This window comes from Mobula birostris, chromosome 3, assembly GCF_030028105.1.
Source record: "Mobula birostris isolate sMobBir1 chromosome 3, sMobBir1.hap1, whole genome shotgun sequence".
NCBI classification, from domain to species: Eukaryota; Metazoa; Chordata; class Chondrichthyes; order Myliobatiformes; family Myliobatidae; genus Mobula; species Mobula birostris.
This window is the reverse complement of record NC_092372.1, coordinates 98,594,768-98,610,134: the sequence shown is the minus strand read 5'-3', so window position 1 is coordinate 98,610,134 and position 15,367 is coordinate 98,594,768. Positions and strand designations below refer to the sequence as shown.

The following is a 15,367-nucleotide window of genomic DNA, read 5'->3' as shown; positions in this document are numbered from 1 at the left end:
ATGTTGAAGTAGTCACAAGGGATTACAATATGCAGGAAGACGGGGAAAATCAGGCTGATGCTGGATCCTAGGAGAGGGAATTTATAGAATACTCACGAGAAGTCTTTTTAGAACAGCTTGTGGTTGAGCCCATTAGGGGAAAGGCATTTCTGGATTGGATGCTCTGTAATGAACCAGATTTTATTTGGAAGCTTAATGTAAAGGAACTCTTGGGAGGCAGTGATCATAAAATCTGCAAAGCTGGAAATCCAAGGCAACACACACAAAATGCTAGAGGAACTCAGTAGGTCAGGCAGCATCTATGGAAAGAATAGACAGTTGATATTTCAGTCCAAAACCCTTCATCAGGATCATAAAAAGATATTTAGCCTGCAGTTTGAGAGGAAGATGTATCAGTATTGCAGTGGAGCAAAGGGAAATACAAGGGCATGAGGGAAGAACTGGCCAAAGTTGTTTGGAAGGGGACACTGGCAGGAATGATGTCAGAACAGCAATGGCTGGAGTTTCTGAGGACATTTCGGAAGGCACAGGATAAATACATCCCAGAGATGAAGAAGTATTCTAAAGGGAGGTTGAGGCAACCATGGCTGACAAGGGAAGTCAAAGACAGCATGAAAACAACAGAGAGGGCACATAACATAGCAAAAAAAGTGGGAAGTTAGAGGATCAGGAGGCTTTTAAAAAGCAACGGAAGCAACTAAAAGAACCTCAAGGAGAGGAAGGTTAGGCTAGCTAAAATGTCAAACAGAATATCAAAAGATGTTTCAGATATACAATACCTATAAAAAGTATTCACTCCCCTTGGAAGTTTTCATGTTTTATTGTTCCACAACATTGAATCACAGTGGATTTAATTTGGCTTTTTTGACACTAATCAACAGTTACATCTGTAACCGGAAAGTCCAGCTGCTGGTGAGTCATAGATCTCTTGGTGGCCTCCCTCACTAGTCACCTTCTTGCACGGTTACTCAGTTTTGAAGACGGGCTGCTCTAGAGAGATTTACAGCTGTGCCACATTCTTTCCATTTCTTGATGAGTAACTTAACTGTACTCTAAGGGACATTCAGTGACTTGGAAGTGTTCCTGTATCCATCTCCTGACTTGTGCTTTTCAAAAACCTTTTCACAGAGTTGCCTGCAGTGTTCTATTGTCTTCATGGTGTAGTTTTTGCCAGGATACTGACTCACCAGCAGTAGGACCTTCCAGATACAGGTGTATTTTTACTATAATCAATCGAAACACCTTGAGTCCACACAGGTGATCTCCATTTAACTAGTTATGTGACTTCTAAAACCAATTGGCTGCACCAGTGATGATTTGGTGTGTCATATTAAAGGGATGAATATTTATGCAATCAATTATTTTGTGTTTTATATTTGTAATTAATTCAGATCACTTTCCAGAGATCTGTTTTCACTTTGACATGAAAGTTCTTTTTTGTTGATCAGTCTCAAAAATAGCCAGATTAAACCTACTGTGATTCAATGTTGTAAAACAATAAAACATGAAAACTTCCAAAGATGAATACTTTTTATAAGCACTGTTTAAAGAGTAAATGAGTGTGTATTGGACCACTGGAAAATCCTACTGGAGAGGTAGTAATGGGGGACAACGAAATACCAGATAAACTTAATGGGTACTTTGCATCAATCTTCACTGTGGAAGACACTAGAAGTATACCAGAAATTCAGGAGTGTCAGGGAGCAGAGATGAGTGCAGTTGCTATTAATAAGTAGAAGGTATTTGGGAAGATGAAAGGTCTGAAGGTAAATAAGTCACTGGGACCAGATGGACTACACCCCATAGTTCGGAAAGAAGAAGCTGAAGAGATTGTGGAGGCATTTTTATCCATCTTTCAAGAATCACTAGATTCTGGAATGGTTCCGGAGGACTGGAAAATTGCAATCACAACTCTTTGAGAAGGGGGAGAGGCAGAAGAAAAGAAATTATAGGCCAGTTAGCCTGACTTCAGCGGTTGGGAAGGTGTCAGATTCCATCATTAAGGATGAGTTTTTGGGGTACATGGAGGCATATGATAAAGTAGGCCAAAGTCAGCATGGTTTCTTTAAGGAACAATGTTGTCTGACAAATCTGTTGGAAGTCTTTGAAGAAATAACGAGGAGAATAGACAAAGGCGAGTCCATGGATATGGTTTAATTGGATTTTCAGAAGGCCTTTGACAAGATGCCACACTTGAGACTACTTAACAAGAGCCCCTCATATTACAGGAATTATACTAGCATGGATAGACGAATGGCTGATTGGCAGGAGACAAAGAGCCAGAATAAAGGGGGCCTATTCTGGTTGGCTACTAGTGATATATGGAATACCGCAGGAGTTGCCATTGGGACTGCTCCTTTTCAAGTTATATCTCAACTATTTGGACGGCAGGATTGATGGCTTTGTGGCCAAGTTTGTGGACAATACAAAAATAGTTGGAGGGGCAGATAGTGTTGAGGAAGCAGGGAGTCTGCAGAAAGACTTGGCCAGATTGATAGAATGGGTAAAGAAGTTGCCGATGGAACATAGTGTTGGAAAATTCAAACATCAGCTGCCGTTGGACTTGGGAGTCCTTATGCACGATTCCCTAAAGGTTAACTTGCATGTTGAGTTGATGGTAAGGAAAGCAATTGCAATGTTAGCATTCCTTTTGAGATGACTAGAATATAAGAGCAAAGGTGTGATGCTGGGGTTTTATAAGATGTGGTCAGACTGCACTTGGAGTATTATGAGCAGTTTTGGGCCCCTTACCCGAGAAAAAAATGCTAGCAATGGAGAAGGTTCACAAGAATAATTCTGGGAATGACAGGGTTAACATACAAGGAGCATTTGATGGTTCTGGGTCTGTACATGCTGCAGTTTAGAAGAATAAGGGGAGAATCTCATTGAAACCTATTTAATATTGAAAGACATAGACAGAGTGAATGTGGAGAGAATGTTTCCTGTAGTGGACAAGTCAAGGACCAGAGGTTACAACCTCAGAATAGAGGGATGTCCATTTAGAACAGAAATGAGAACAAATTTCTTTGGCCAGTGAATAGTGAATCTGTGGAATTCATTGCCACAGATGGCTGTGGAGGTCAGGTCATTCTGTAACATTTCAAGCAGAGGTTGATAGGTTGGTCAGGACATCAAAGGTTATGGGGAGATGGCAGGAGAATGGCGTTGAGAGGGATAATATATCAGCCATGATGGACTGGGGCTAGCAGAGCAGACTTGATGGGCTGAGTGGCCTAATTCTGCTCCTAAGTCTTATGGTCTTATATTATTACTGAAGGGATGATGGTGTTGTACGCTGAGCTGTAATTTACAGGTAGCAGCCTAATATGTTTTTTGCAGTTGTCTGAGTGCTGCAGAGTGGAGATCCTGTGAGATTGTGCCCTCTGTAGATCTATTGTGACAGAAGGCAAACTGCAGCAAATCCTTGCTGAGACAGGAGTTAATCCCACCCATGACCAACCTTTCAAAGCAGTTCACTACATTAGAGGTTAGCGCTATGGCTGATAAATGTTGAGGCAGCTCACCCCACCTTTCTTGGGCTGTAGTAATTTTGTCCTTTTTGAAGCAAGTGGAAACCTTAAACCACAGCAGTGGGAGGTCGAATCTGTTCTTGAGTGCTACTGCAAGTTGGTCAGCACAGGTTTTCAGTACCTGGTCAAGTACACCATGAGGGCCTGATGCCTCGTGAGGGTTCACCCTCTTGAAGGATGTTCTGACATTGGCTCTCTAGAAAGAGGTCACTGGGTCACCAGATACCATGGGGATCCGCACAGGAGCCATTTTGTTCTTCCTTTCAAAGTATGCATAAAAAGAATTGAGTTCATTGGGGAGTGGATTTATACTGCTAGATTTTGCCTTGTAGGAAGTAATAGCATGCAAACCCTGCCCCAGCTGTTTGTGCATCTAAATATGTCTCCAGCTTTACTCATTGTAAAGCTGTTTGTTGTTGAAGCTGATCCATACAAAACTGACATGGGACCAAGATCACACACAAAATGCTGGAGGAACTCAGCAGGCCAGGCAGCATCTATGGAAATGAATAAACAGTCAACGTTTCAGCAAGACTGGAGAAAAATGATGAGGAGTAGATTTTAAAGGTGGGGGGAGGATAGAGAGAAACATGAGGTGATAGGTGAAACCTGGAGGGGGAGGGATGAAATAAAGAGCTGTGAAGTTGATAGGTGAAAAAGATACAGGGCTGGAGAAGGGGGTATCTGATAGGAGAGGACAGAAGGCCAAGGAAGAAAGAAAAGGGGGGAGGAGCACCAGAGGGAGGTGATGGGCAGGCAAGGAGACAAGGTGAGAGGGAAAAGGGAATGGGGAATGGTGAGGGGGGGCCATCACCAGAAGTATGAGAAATCGATGTTCATGCCATCAGGATGGAGGCTACCCAAATGAAATACAAGGTGCTGTACCTCCAACCTGAGTGTGGCCTCATCCTGATAGTTGAGGAGGCCATGGATTGCCATATCGGAATGGGAATTAAAATGGAAGTCACTGGGAGATCCTGCTCCTTCTGCCAGATGGCGCGTAGCTGCTCAGCGAGCAGTCTCTCAGCCCACATCGGGCCTCACTGATATACAAGAGGCTACACTGGGAGCACTGGTGAAGTGTCGCCTCAGTTGGAAGGACTGTTTGGGGCCCTGAATAGTAGTGAGGGAGGAGGTGTAGGGGCAGGTGTAGAACTTGTTCCACTTGCAAGGATAAGTGCCAGGAATGAGATCGGACGGAAGGGACGAATGGACAAGGGAGTCGCGTAGGGAGCAATCCCTTCAGGAAGCAGGAAGTGGGGAGGAGGAAAAGTTGTGTTTCATGGTGGGATCCTGTTGGAGATGGATGGCAGAAGTTCTGGAGAATTATGCGCAGGACGCAGAGGCTAGTGCGTGGTAGGTGAGGACAAGAGGAACCCTAATCCTGTTGGGGTGGCTGGAAGATGGGGTGAGAGCAGACGTGCGTGAATTGGAAGAGATATGGTTGAGGGCAGTGTTGATGATGGAAGAAGGGAAGCCCCTTTCTTTGAAGGAGGAGGACATCTCAGTAGTTCTGGAATGAAAAGCCTCATCCTGAGAGCAGATGTGGCAGAGACAGAGGAATTCAGAGAAGAGAATAGCATCTTTACAAGTAACAGGGTGGGAAGAGGTATAGTCTCCATAGCTGTGAGAGTCTGTGGGTTTATAGTAGACATCGGTAGATAAGCTATCTCCACAGATAGAGACAAAGGGATCGAGGGGAGGGAGATGTTGGAAATGGACCAGGTAAATTTGAGGGCAGTTTGGAAGTTAAAGGCAAAGTTGATGAAGTCAACAAGCTCCACATGGGTGCAGAAGCACTAACAAAGTCGTCGATGTAGCACAGGCAATGTGGGGATGGACACCAGTTTAGGCTTGGAACATGGACAGTTCCATGTAGCTGACAAACAGGCAGGCATAGCTGGGGATCATGCGAGTGCCCATGGAGCCAAAGGAGAAATTATTTAGAGTGAGGCCATGTTCCACTAGATGGAAGGAAGTAGTAGAGCTGAACTAGTGGGTCTGGCGTCCAGAAAAAAAAACGGAAAGCTCTAAGGCCTTCCTGGTGGGGGATGGAAGTGTATGGGGACTGGACATCTATAGTGAAAATATGATGATGGGGACCAGGGAACCTGAAATTATTGAAAAGATCCAGAGCGTGTGAAGTGTCACCGATGTAGGTAGGAAGGGACAGAACTAGGGGGATAAAACAGGGTTGAAATACGCAGATATGAGTTCAGTGGGACAAGAACAAGCAGAAACAATGGGTCTACCTGGTCAAGCAGGTTTGTAGATCTTGGGTAGGAGGTAGAAATGGGAGGTGCAGGGTGCGAGAACTATGAGGTTCGTGTCAGTGGATGGGAGATCCCCTGAGTTAATAAGGTCTGTGATGGTGTGGGAGACAATGGCTTGGTGCTCCTTAGTGGAATCCTGCTCGAGGGGTAAGTAAGAGGAGGTGTCTGAGAGTTATCACTATGCCTCAGCGAGGTAGAGGTCTGTACACCAGACCACTGCAGCACCTCCCTTATCTGCAGGTTTGTTGGTGAGGTCAGGACAGTGCAAGGGAGTGGAGAGCAGAGAGGTTGGAATTGGAGAGAGGAGTGTTAAAGTCTAGACCCTTAATGTTCTGCCAGCAGTTGGCAATAAAAAGGTCCAGAGCAGGGTGTCCAGGGTTGAGGATGGGAGAAGAGAGTCATCGATGTGGGGTAGAGAGCCCTTGCCAAAGAAGAAGGCTTGGAGACGGCGGAAGAAAAGCTAAGCACCATGGTGGGTGCGGAATTCACTGAGGTGTGGGCACCGGGGGACAAAGGTGAGGCCCTTACTGAAGACCAGCCTCAAGACTTTTGGAACATGGAATCAAGTTAATGGATTGAAAAAGCATTCAGCCACATTTTTTCCCCCAAAATACAAATTTAAATTAGGAGTTGAAGATCCATCTGTGTCATTTCACCGAAGGTGCCAATGACTAACAGCTCAGCTAAAGTTTTCTGTGACTGGACTCTAAACACCGTAATTGTCTTACAGTACAAAAACACAATGCAATTGTTGGTGACTTTCAATCAGTGAGCAATGAATGAATAAATAGCCTTATTTCAAGAGACTGTTACTGTTCAGATAACAATGGGTTATTGACCCTATTGCCATCCCTTGTAGTGCAAAGAAAAAAAACATACAAGATCAGCATTAATAGATGACGTGAAAGGATATCTTCATATCACATGACAAACAAGTATGCAATATTTAAAATGAACATCTTCTGATGTTAATATTTCAGATTGAATAAACTAAAAACAATTGATGAGATGCATTTCAAGATGTAGAGAATGTGGAGAATGAAAGAAGACATGGAAGTCAAGGGAGAGGTGAAAGGAAACGGTAAACAGATTAACAAGTAACTAAAGGTAGACTTGGAAGCGTTACAATAGCTTGGGCTACTGCTAGTTGAAATTCCCACAGGAAACAATAATGTGTGTGTGAACTGCAAGGAAAGACTGGAATGGTATTTTATCTAAAATCATTGAACCAGTTGAATCTGGAAGGTTATAAAACAGGTGGCTTGAAAGATGTAGTGTTCATCAAACTTGCTCTGACCTTTGTTGAAATAGCATAGGAGCTTAAGACAAAGGTCAGAGGACAGACATACTTGGGATGCATTAAATTCAGAAGGCAAACAGTATTTTGTAAAGGGATAGTGTACAAGAGTGAGAAAGTCCTGCCATAACTGTAGTTTGTTTGGTCAGATACACCAGGAGTAAGATGTGTGGATTAGGTCTCTTGGAGGCAGAGTGGCAAAGATTCACTGGATTGATTACCGGAATAGGAAAGTTTCTCTTTGAGGAACTTTTGAGCAGGATGTATCTACACTGCCAGGTTTACAAGACACATGGGTAACCTCAGTAAAATGCGACTTTGAGAAGGCTTGTTAAGATTGATACTGTGATACGTTTCCCTGATAGAGAAGTCTACAACTAAAGGAGTGGAATTAAGATTAACCAACCCAAGACTGAGGTGAGATGCTTCTGTTGGCGAGCCTTCGAATCTTGCTACACCAGGACATGCCCTCTTCTCATTGCCTCCATCAAGGAAGAGCTACAGGAGCCAGAATACACACACTCAACATTTCAGGAACAGCTTCTTCCTCTCCACCACCAGATTTCTGAATGAAAAAGGAACCCATGAACATCAGCACATTATTTTCCCCTACTTATTGAATTTTTTTTATATATACTTACTTACTTTTTTTAAATTACAGGTTGCAATGTATTGCTGCTGCAAAACAACAGATTTCATGATATATGCCAGAGATATTAAGCCTGATTCTGATTCAGTGATATGTAAATCATTGAGTATACTAAAGGGATATAGTTATCAAAGAAGTAAGGAGTTGACCAAGGTTTATCTCAAAACTTAGTGAAATATGGAGGAGGAATTATAGCCATCTGTTTTAAATTCGGACATCCCCAGCAACTCTCTTCTTTCGGGTATTGAGCTCTATTTTCTATGTCAGGCCTTCTTTCAATGAAATGGACATTCTTTACTTAACATCTGTTACAGTAGGAAAGCACTCTTGACAACCATCAAGGCTTCAAATACCAGAAATCATTACCTTGTTACAATGGATAGTGAGCAAAACTGTCAATTTAAAAAGCTAGTTTCTTCACACCACGTATCTAGTGTTGCATAGTTGAAGGCTAACTATAGATAGCTTTTTCATGTCCAGATTATTTAGATATTAGTAATGCACGTTATTTCAGACCACTGAGTCTCATGGGGGCCGGGGGAGCTGGAAGGAAGGTTGGGGTGTTTTTATAACCAGTGATATCCATGCACAAGCCAGTAGTTCCACACCTGATGACAGCTCTCAGCCCAAAACAATGCAGTTCAGGCAGAGTCAGTAATTTCCTCTGTCACTATCAGAAATCTATTTGTAGGTAATTATATTCTTGAGTCCCCATTGGCATTCTTCCAGTCACAAATCAATTACTGTCTATTCAATTGTACATTCTAACATAGAGCTCACAAACATGCATATGTGAAAAATTGTAACTACTATACTTCAAATAAATTAGGGTCAACTATAATCTGCTGATTGTGCTTCAGATTGAAATGTCATACACTAGCAAATATTCCTTTTGCTAGACTTGCAATGGATATGGATACTCTATATATCAACAACCTCTCTTCATTTTTAATGCATATGTAGTGAACATCTTCCATGATTAAACTGCAGAGCAGACTTGATGGGGCAAACGGCATAATTCTGCTCCTTCATCTTACGGAAATCTGTTATGTTCCACATCGTTAAACTAAAACAGCTTTTTAAAATATTGTCAGGGACTAGGTACAGTGAAATTTAGGAAACATTATAAATACTTAGGCAGCAGATGTAGAGAGGAAAGATGTTTTGTGAGTCCAACTTAGAACTATTCAACCCATTCGAGCTAGCTCTTGTAATTTGGCTCTTCTGACATCCTCCAGAATGGCACAGGTATATTTTTCAAATATTTATATAATTCTTAAGAACTTCATTTGTACTACACTCAAATTTTGAAACATAGCAATCATTAAAATTTGCTTCCAATCTCTGTCATTAATTTTAATGGCAATTTTATATTGTAGACTGTTAACTCGTTGAAGATGTTGATTTGCATGACTATAAAGCAAGGAAAATACATAGTGAATGTCCTCTAGGTTATGCTTGGCAAATTGATTTGACCTGCTAATGAAAACTCAAGACTAATAATTATTGATTTTGTTACAAGCTCATTATTTTTTGATTATTCTAGCCAATAGTTTAAATACTTATGACATTTATTAACTACTTGGTTACTGTTTCTCACACTATTACTCAATCGCTGACTACAGCCGTTATCTGTATTGTTTTTTTCAAAACCTCATTTTGAAATATTTAGCTCCCACCGTTGCTTGCTAAATCTTGCTCAGTATGAATGAGTGCATTTAATTATCTTTTGTCATCTATATAGTATTCTCTTCCTCCCTGCCATAGACATGATCTCTTTTACCATTATTTCTTCTTAGATTGCATATCAATCATGTGAACACTCTTATCACCAATATCTACAAATCCGTTACTTATATTTATTAAGAGTATTTATTAAACTGAATATCTGGGACTGAGTATTAGGCTTTAATGAAGCACACATCAATGGAATAGTTAATCCCTGTTTTTCTCCTATACTAGTGCTAGTCCACAAAATAAATTCCGTCTCCATCTCCCACACAGTTTGGGTGTCTGATTTAATAGATTATTCGCTTGGCCAGTTTGTGTGTTGCTCAAAGAATAAACAGGAAATATTATTTTTTTAAAAGAAGTTCTGTCCTTTTTAAAACTTGGTCCTTTCTCAAACTCCTTTGGAACTGATAAGGGTTCATATACTTTGGAACTATTGGAAAGGAAGGACTGATTGATGTAAAATCTAGGCAATATTTTTTCTGAGGGGGAAAATAGCTGCAGAATCTGGGGTTCCTTACCTTTTTAATGCCATGGACCCCGGGATGGGAACCCTGTAATAATGAAAAAGACCAAGGAAATTACACGTATGATTAGTATCTTACTAGTAGAGTGGAGCTGCATGACGAGGAATATTATTATGCTCATGAATTTGCACTCTATAAAACTAGCTAAAAAAATGTAGATGGTGCCTTTGATACATTCTGGGCGATGTCCAGTTTCTCTTGGGGTCTCTGAACTCAATGGTAAAAGTTCCATTTCATCAATGTTCATGCCCAGGGGCTGCAGACTACCCAGACGGTATATGAGGTGTTGCTCCTCCAACCCGAGTTTAGCCTCATCCTGGCAGTACAGGAGGCCATGTATGGACATATTTGAATGGGAATGTGAAGCAGAGTTGAAGTGGGTGGCAACCGGGAGATCCTGTCCGTTGTGGTGCACAGAGCAGAGATGCTCGACGAAGCAGTCCCCCAATCTGCATCGGGTTTCACCGATGTAGGGAAGGCTGCACCGGGAGCACCAGATGCAATAGATGACCCCAACAGACTCACAAGTGAAGTGTTGCCTCACCTGGAAGGACTGTTTAGGGCCCTGAATGGTGGCAAGAGAGGAGGTGTAGGGACAGATGTAGATTTTCGCTTACAGGGATAAGTGCCGGGTGGGAGATCTGTGGGGAGGGACATGAGGACCAGGGAGTCGCGGAGGGACCGATCCCTGCGGAAAGCAGAGAGGGAAAGATGTGCTTAGTGGTGGGGTCCTGTTGAAGGTGGCGGAAATTGCGGAGGATAATGTGCTGGATCTGGAGGCTGGTGGGGTGGTAGGTGAAGACAAGGGGAACTCTGTCCCTGTTGTGGTGACAGGATGGGGTGAGAGCCAAAGTGCAGGAAATGGAGGAGATGCTGGTGAGGGCATCATTGATGATGGCAGAAGGGAAACCATGATCCTTAAAGAAAGAGGACATTTGAGATGTCCCGGATGGCAGATAAGCCAGCTATGATGCCATCAAAAGTGTCCTTCGTTAAAACGAGGAGGAGCTATATTTGCTTTGCTACGTGCCATTCTGCTTTAATAAACAGGTTTACTACTTCAGTTTCCAAAGCAAAGCATTCAGGAAAATTTAATGTTCATTCTGGTCACATCAGACTGCACTACCCTTCTCTCAAATGGTGCCCCAATGGGTCACCACATTGTCTAGTATTGTTTAAAACCAACTCTGATTATTGAAATAATTATTAGATCTTAGAGATTATGGTAAATGAATAGTTTCCATAGCTTACAATCCAGTAGATGGCGAGTGAATGTAAATCAAATGTAAAAGAAGCAAAAGTAGGCTGCCTGACTCCTGGCTTAACCTGCTGTTCATAGTTGACCTACTTCATCTTTGATTCAGGAATCTGTCTCTGTTTTAATTAACTCAGCAATTAAATCCCTATAGATCTCTGCTATTAGGAATTTTAGGTTCACCATTTTCTGAATAGAGATACTTATCCTCATCCTCCCTGTATTCCATCTTTATTGCACCTTCTGTAAATGTCAAAGAGCTCTCCCATCCCATCATTTTAGAAAAATCTTTCATTATGTACATTAAAATGTACGATCTTGCATCTTTTCACACACTTTTGATCTGTCATAATCTTGTGTTACTCACTGAACTGCTTTATAAAATTTGAATCTCTTTATATATTCTCGATGCTCTATAACTGACCCTTATTGGCAAATTTGGAAATATGACATTTGATTTCCTCAGCTAAGCTGTTGGCTAGTATTGTCAAATCATAAATAAGCAATAATGAAAGTCAGTGTGCATTGAACAAATACCTTTGCCTGTCAAGAAGAAATCTCTTTCTCTGACAGTGTTCCTCCATAATTCACCAGATATGCAATTAGCACCATTTAGACAGTAAGTTATTGTAGTTGCAGAAGTTAATGTACAAACCAAATATCTAGTACCTATATTTATAGAAGATGCTTTTGATGAATGCTAATCCTTGCTTCTTACTGTAGATGATTTTATTTCCATTTGACCACTTTATATTCATGCATTATTTTACTCAACACTAATAGAATGAAACACATCACACCATATTTTCTACTGTTAGTCTTCACAAAAGTGTAAGGATCTTTCAAACAAAATATAATAGATATTTATTACCAACCCCCTATAATGTGAAACTAGTAAAGAGGATTTGGTGGTAAATAGCAGGTATTTATTTAAATGGAAAAAAAATTAGTACCAGGACTTGTTGCTATTGCATTAGTTACATATGTATTGTGTGACTGTAGCTCTTTCATTAAAGACAAATATACAATGAACATTCAGATACCACAGTTTACACACTAATATAATGCATGTCTAGCACAGGAACCACCAAAACACGAATTTGAATTCTCATATACAGTAGAAAAATCCCACTCCAGTTTAGCCTTTCATTTTCATTACTGTACAGATTATGGTAATTTTGGGAAGGGGTACAAATAATTAGTTAATATATTAAACACAACAAAAAAGTGGAAAACAATTTACATTTTACTGACACAAAAAGTCAGCTGTGTTAATCATGCAACAAGTAACAAAACTTGCTGAAATTAAAAATACTTTCAAAGTAGTATAATTGCATAAATATTATACAGTTCATTTACTGTAAAGAAATGCTGTCTTCAAAATGATAAATGCATATGATAAAATGATTTCTACCAGTTTTATACACAATAGCAAGGTGCAAAATAATTTTCTATAACTTTTAGTATTGTTGTAGACAACTGCTGCACTTCAGCATCAGGTTCTACCTTTAAGCATAACGGTACAAATTGCACAATACATTATACAGATACGTATACATGAATAATGTGTTTTACAACAGGAGGAAAGGAGAAGATGAATATGTTAGTTACACACATGGAGTATACTTACTACAACATGAATTACTCAAGTGCTTTCTACAGATTATGGTAGTATGTATTGATATGCCTATCACAATTTTAACAGAAAAGTTAATTCTAAATAAACAGTGATACTAAGAGGCGATCCTTGCACGGGTAGCAGCATTTTTTTTTACACAAGAAGGTTTTCTGCCCATAGTATTACTGCAATAGGGGTCTTTAACAGCCAATTATGTCTGATTCCAAGAGACCCATATAAACTTAACACATTAACAACTTCCAGTAGTTGTTCCATTTCCCCAGTATGCTTTCAGACTAAAGCTGTTGACTAACAGCAGTATTCTTTGACAGCTGAGGTCCTTTTCAGATCTATTCATCGGTACTCTTTAAAGTTTCTTTTCCACAAGTAACTGCTCAGGGCAGGCTAAATCCAGAGCGACATGCCAACTGCCAAAGTCCATAAACAATGAGTTAACTGATACAATAAATAATTTCAGCAATTTTAACAATCTAGATGTGTGGAAGCCATTTTGTGAAATTCACTGTATGACTATTGAAGAGCAGCTAAACAAACAAGATTACCACATTAATGCTTTAGTTGTGCTGTTATCTTAATAAATGTATGAATCTCAAAAAGCTGTAACTGAAGCTGCCTTATCCCTTTACTCTGACAACGGATACATTCTGGCAAAGCATAAAATTGTTTTAAATTTTAAAATGGCAGTTTACTGTTATAATTCAGTAACTGATCAGAGAAAATCTTGTGATATAAAATAATCAACATTTTGGGAATAACTTGGATAAAGTGGATATGCACCTACTAAAGTTACAATAATAAAATTATTTTAAATTTTTAATAGTTGAATTTAAAATAAGGGAGTCCTTAGTTAATTCTCTTTATCCCCCACACCTGCAAAAATCAAAGTTTTGGATTGTGGTGGTTTAAGTGCCGAAATTACAAATACCCATTGTTCCCAAAAGAGGACAGCATTAAATAAATGTATCCTGGAATAGAAATGTTACCGTTATAGCACATCTACAGGTAAATATCAATATTTTCTGAAGTCATGAACACAAGGAAGCATTTACTCTGGGTACAGCAACGTGAGTAATTACAATAGGCCCCTTTTCGATACTGTGAGCTATGTAGTAAACAAATCCATATCTGTACATTTTGATTCAAACAGTAATTAAGATGAAAAAAATGCAAGATATTAATGCTATTAAAAATGATAACAGTTCTGGTTAGCTTTTGCACATTTTTAATCTCTTAAAATAGTTACTAAATGATGCTTGACACACTACTTATTGATTTCTTAATTCACACATTTAGTGGTTAGTAGGACATCTTGTTACACGCAATTCAGAAGTTTCTCTTGTTAAAAAGGCCATTACAACTATTTACACTATAAACAAATAGGATTCTTGCAGAGATGGCAGATTTACATCTAAAATCTTACAAGCCACTAGTTCAATGAATATGAATGACATTACCGAGATGTTTGAGGGATGGTTTTAGGTCCAGAACTACTCTCAGCAACTATAAGTATAGAGATGAGCACATTAATTGCAAAGCGAATGATCCCTTTCTATTCAGTATATTACAGTGCTTCAAGACAGTACAAATAAATATGTAAACTCTTCCCACCCCACCCTCAACATGACTTTTCATTTTGCATAAAATCATTTGAAATAGCTGGGAGCAATAATGTTTATTCTTGTCTGACCACTGATGCAGCTCAGTGACCTGCTAGTTCCTGGCACTCTCCTCAGCTCCTTTCTCTTGTTGCAAGTTATAATAACAATTCTGACAAACGCGGACTGGTGAGGAGATTTTCAAGCGCCTGACCTCTGACTGAAATCGACTGCACCTGAAATGTGAAAAGAATATGCATCCAATTAGGTGTTATAAACATACAGGCTTTATGAAGCCAAGATGTAATCTGCATTGTGATGGAAGATGGTGTTAACAAAGTTATCAAGAAGGTTTTGCAGCTCAAGACATTCATTGTCTTACTATAAAGGTGGACCAAAGATCTGAATTCCACAGGTGAGACAGGAGTCACTGTTTTTGGCCTTAAACTATGTGGCATAAAAGGAAACATCTCAATGGATGTACATAAAGGATCACAATGTACATATGGATGTACACAAAGGAAGATAGTTGTAGTTGAAGTCAAATATACTAGTTCTTTAGATTTCATTGTCGGAGGTCCTCAGGGCAATAACTTAGGTCCAACTAGCTTCATCTGCTGCTATAATGGGGCTGCTTTCATCACAAGGGCCGAAGTGGTGATGCTTGCATAACATTAAATTCATTTGCAACTGTTCTATAAATGAATAAAACTCTTATCTATCTTGGTTTGGCCTATTAAATGATAAGTCATGTTTCTGTCATTTCCAAAAACAGTGTCTTACCACTCACAATCAGCATCTGGGTAGAAGTCAGCATCACCAGAACCTCAACTGGAAGAGCCACCTATGTTCCATTACTACAATTTTAGGA

At 40.0% G+C, this 15,367-nt stretch overlaps 1 protein-coding gene across 4 annotated transcripts in view; it reads right to left on the bottom strand.

Moving 5' to 3' along the window:
- Nucleotides 1-12,174: 12,174 nt before the first annotated feature.
- The window catches only part of wdfy3 (WD repeat and FYVE domain containing 3), a 336,513-nt gene continuing 333,320 nt past the window's right edge, over nucleotides 12,175-15,367 (bottom strand). For all 4 annotated transcript variants that reach the window (XM_072253130.1, XM_072253132.1, XM_072253131.1 and 1 more), the window contains one exon: nucleotides 12,175-14,732. In XM_072253130.1, the coding sequence (XP_072109231.1) occupies nucleotides 14,612-14,732 (121 nt within the window). In that variant the 3' untranslated portion in view covers nucleotides 12,175-14,611. The remainder of the gene's footprint in view (nucleotides 14,733-15,367) is intronic.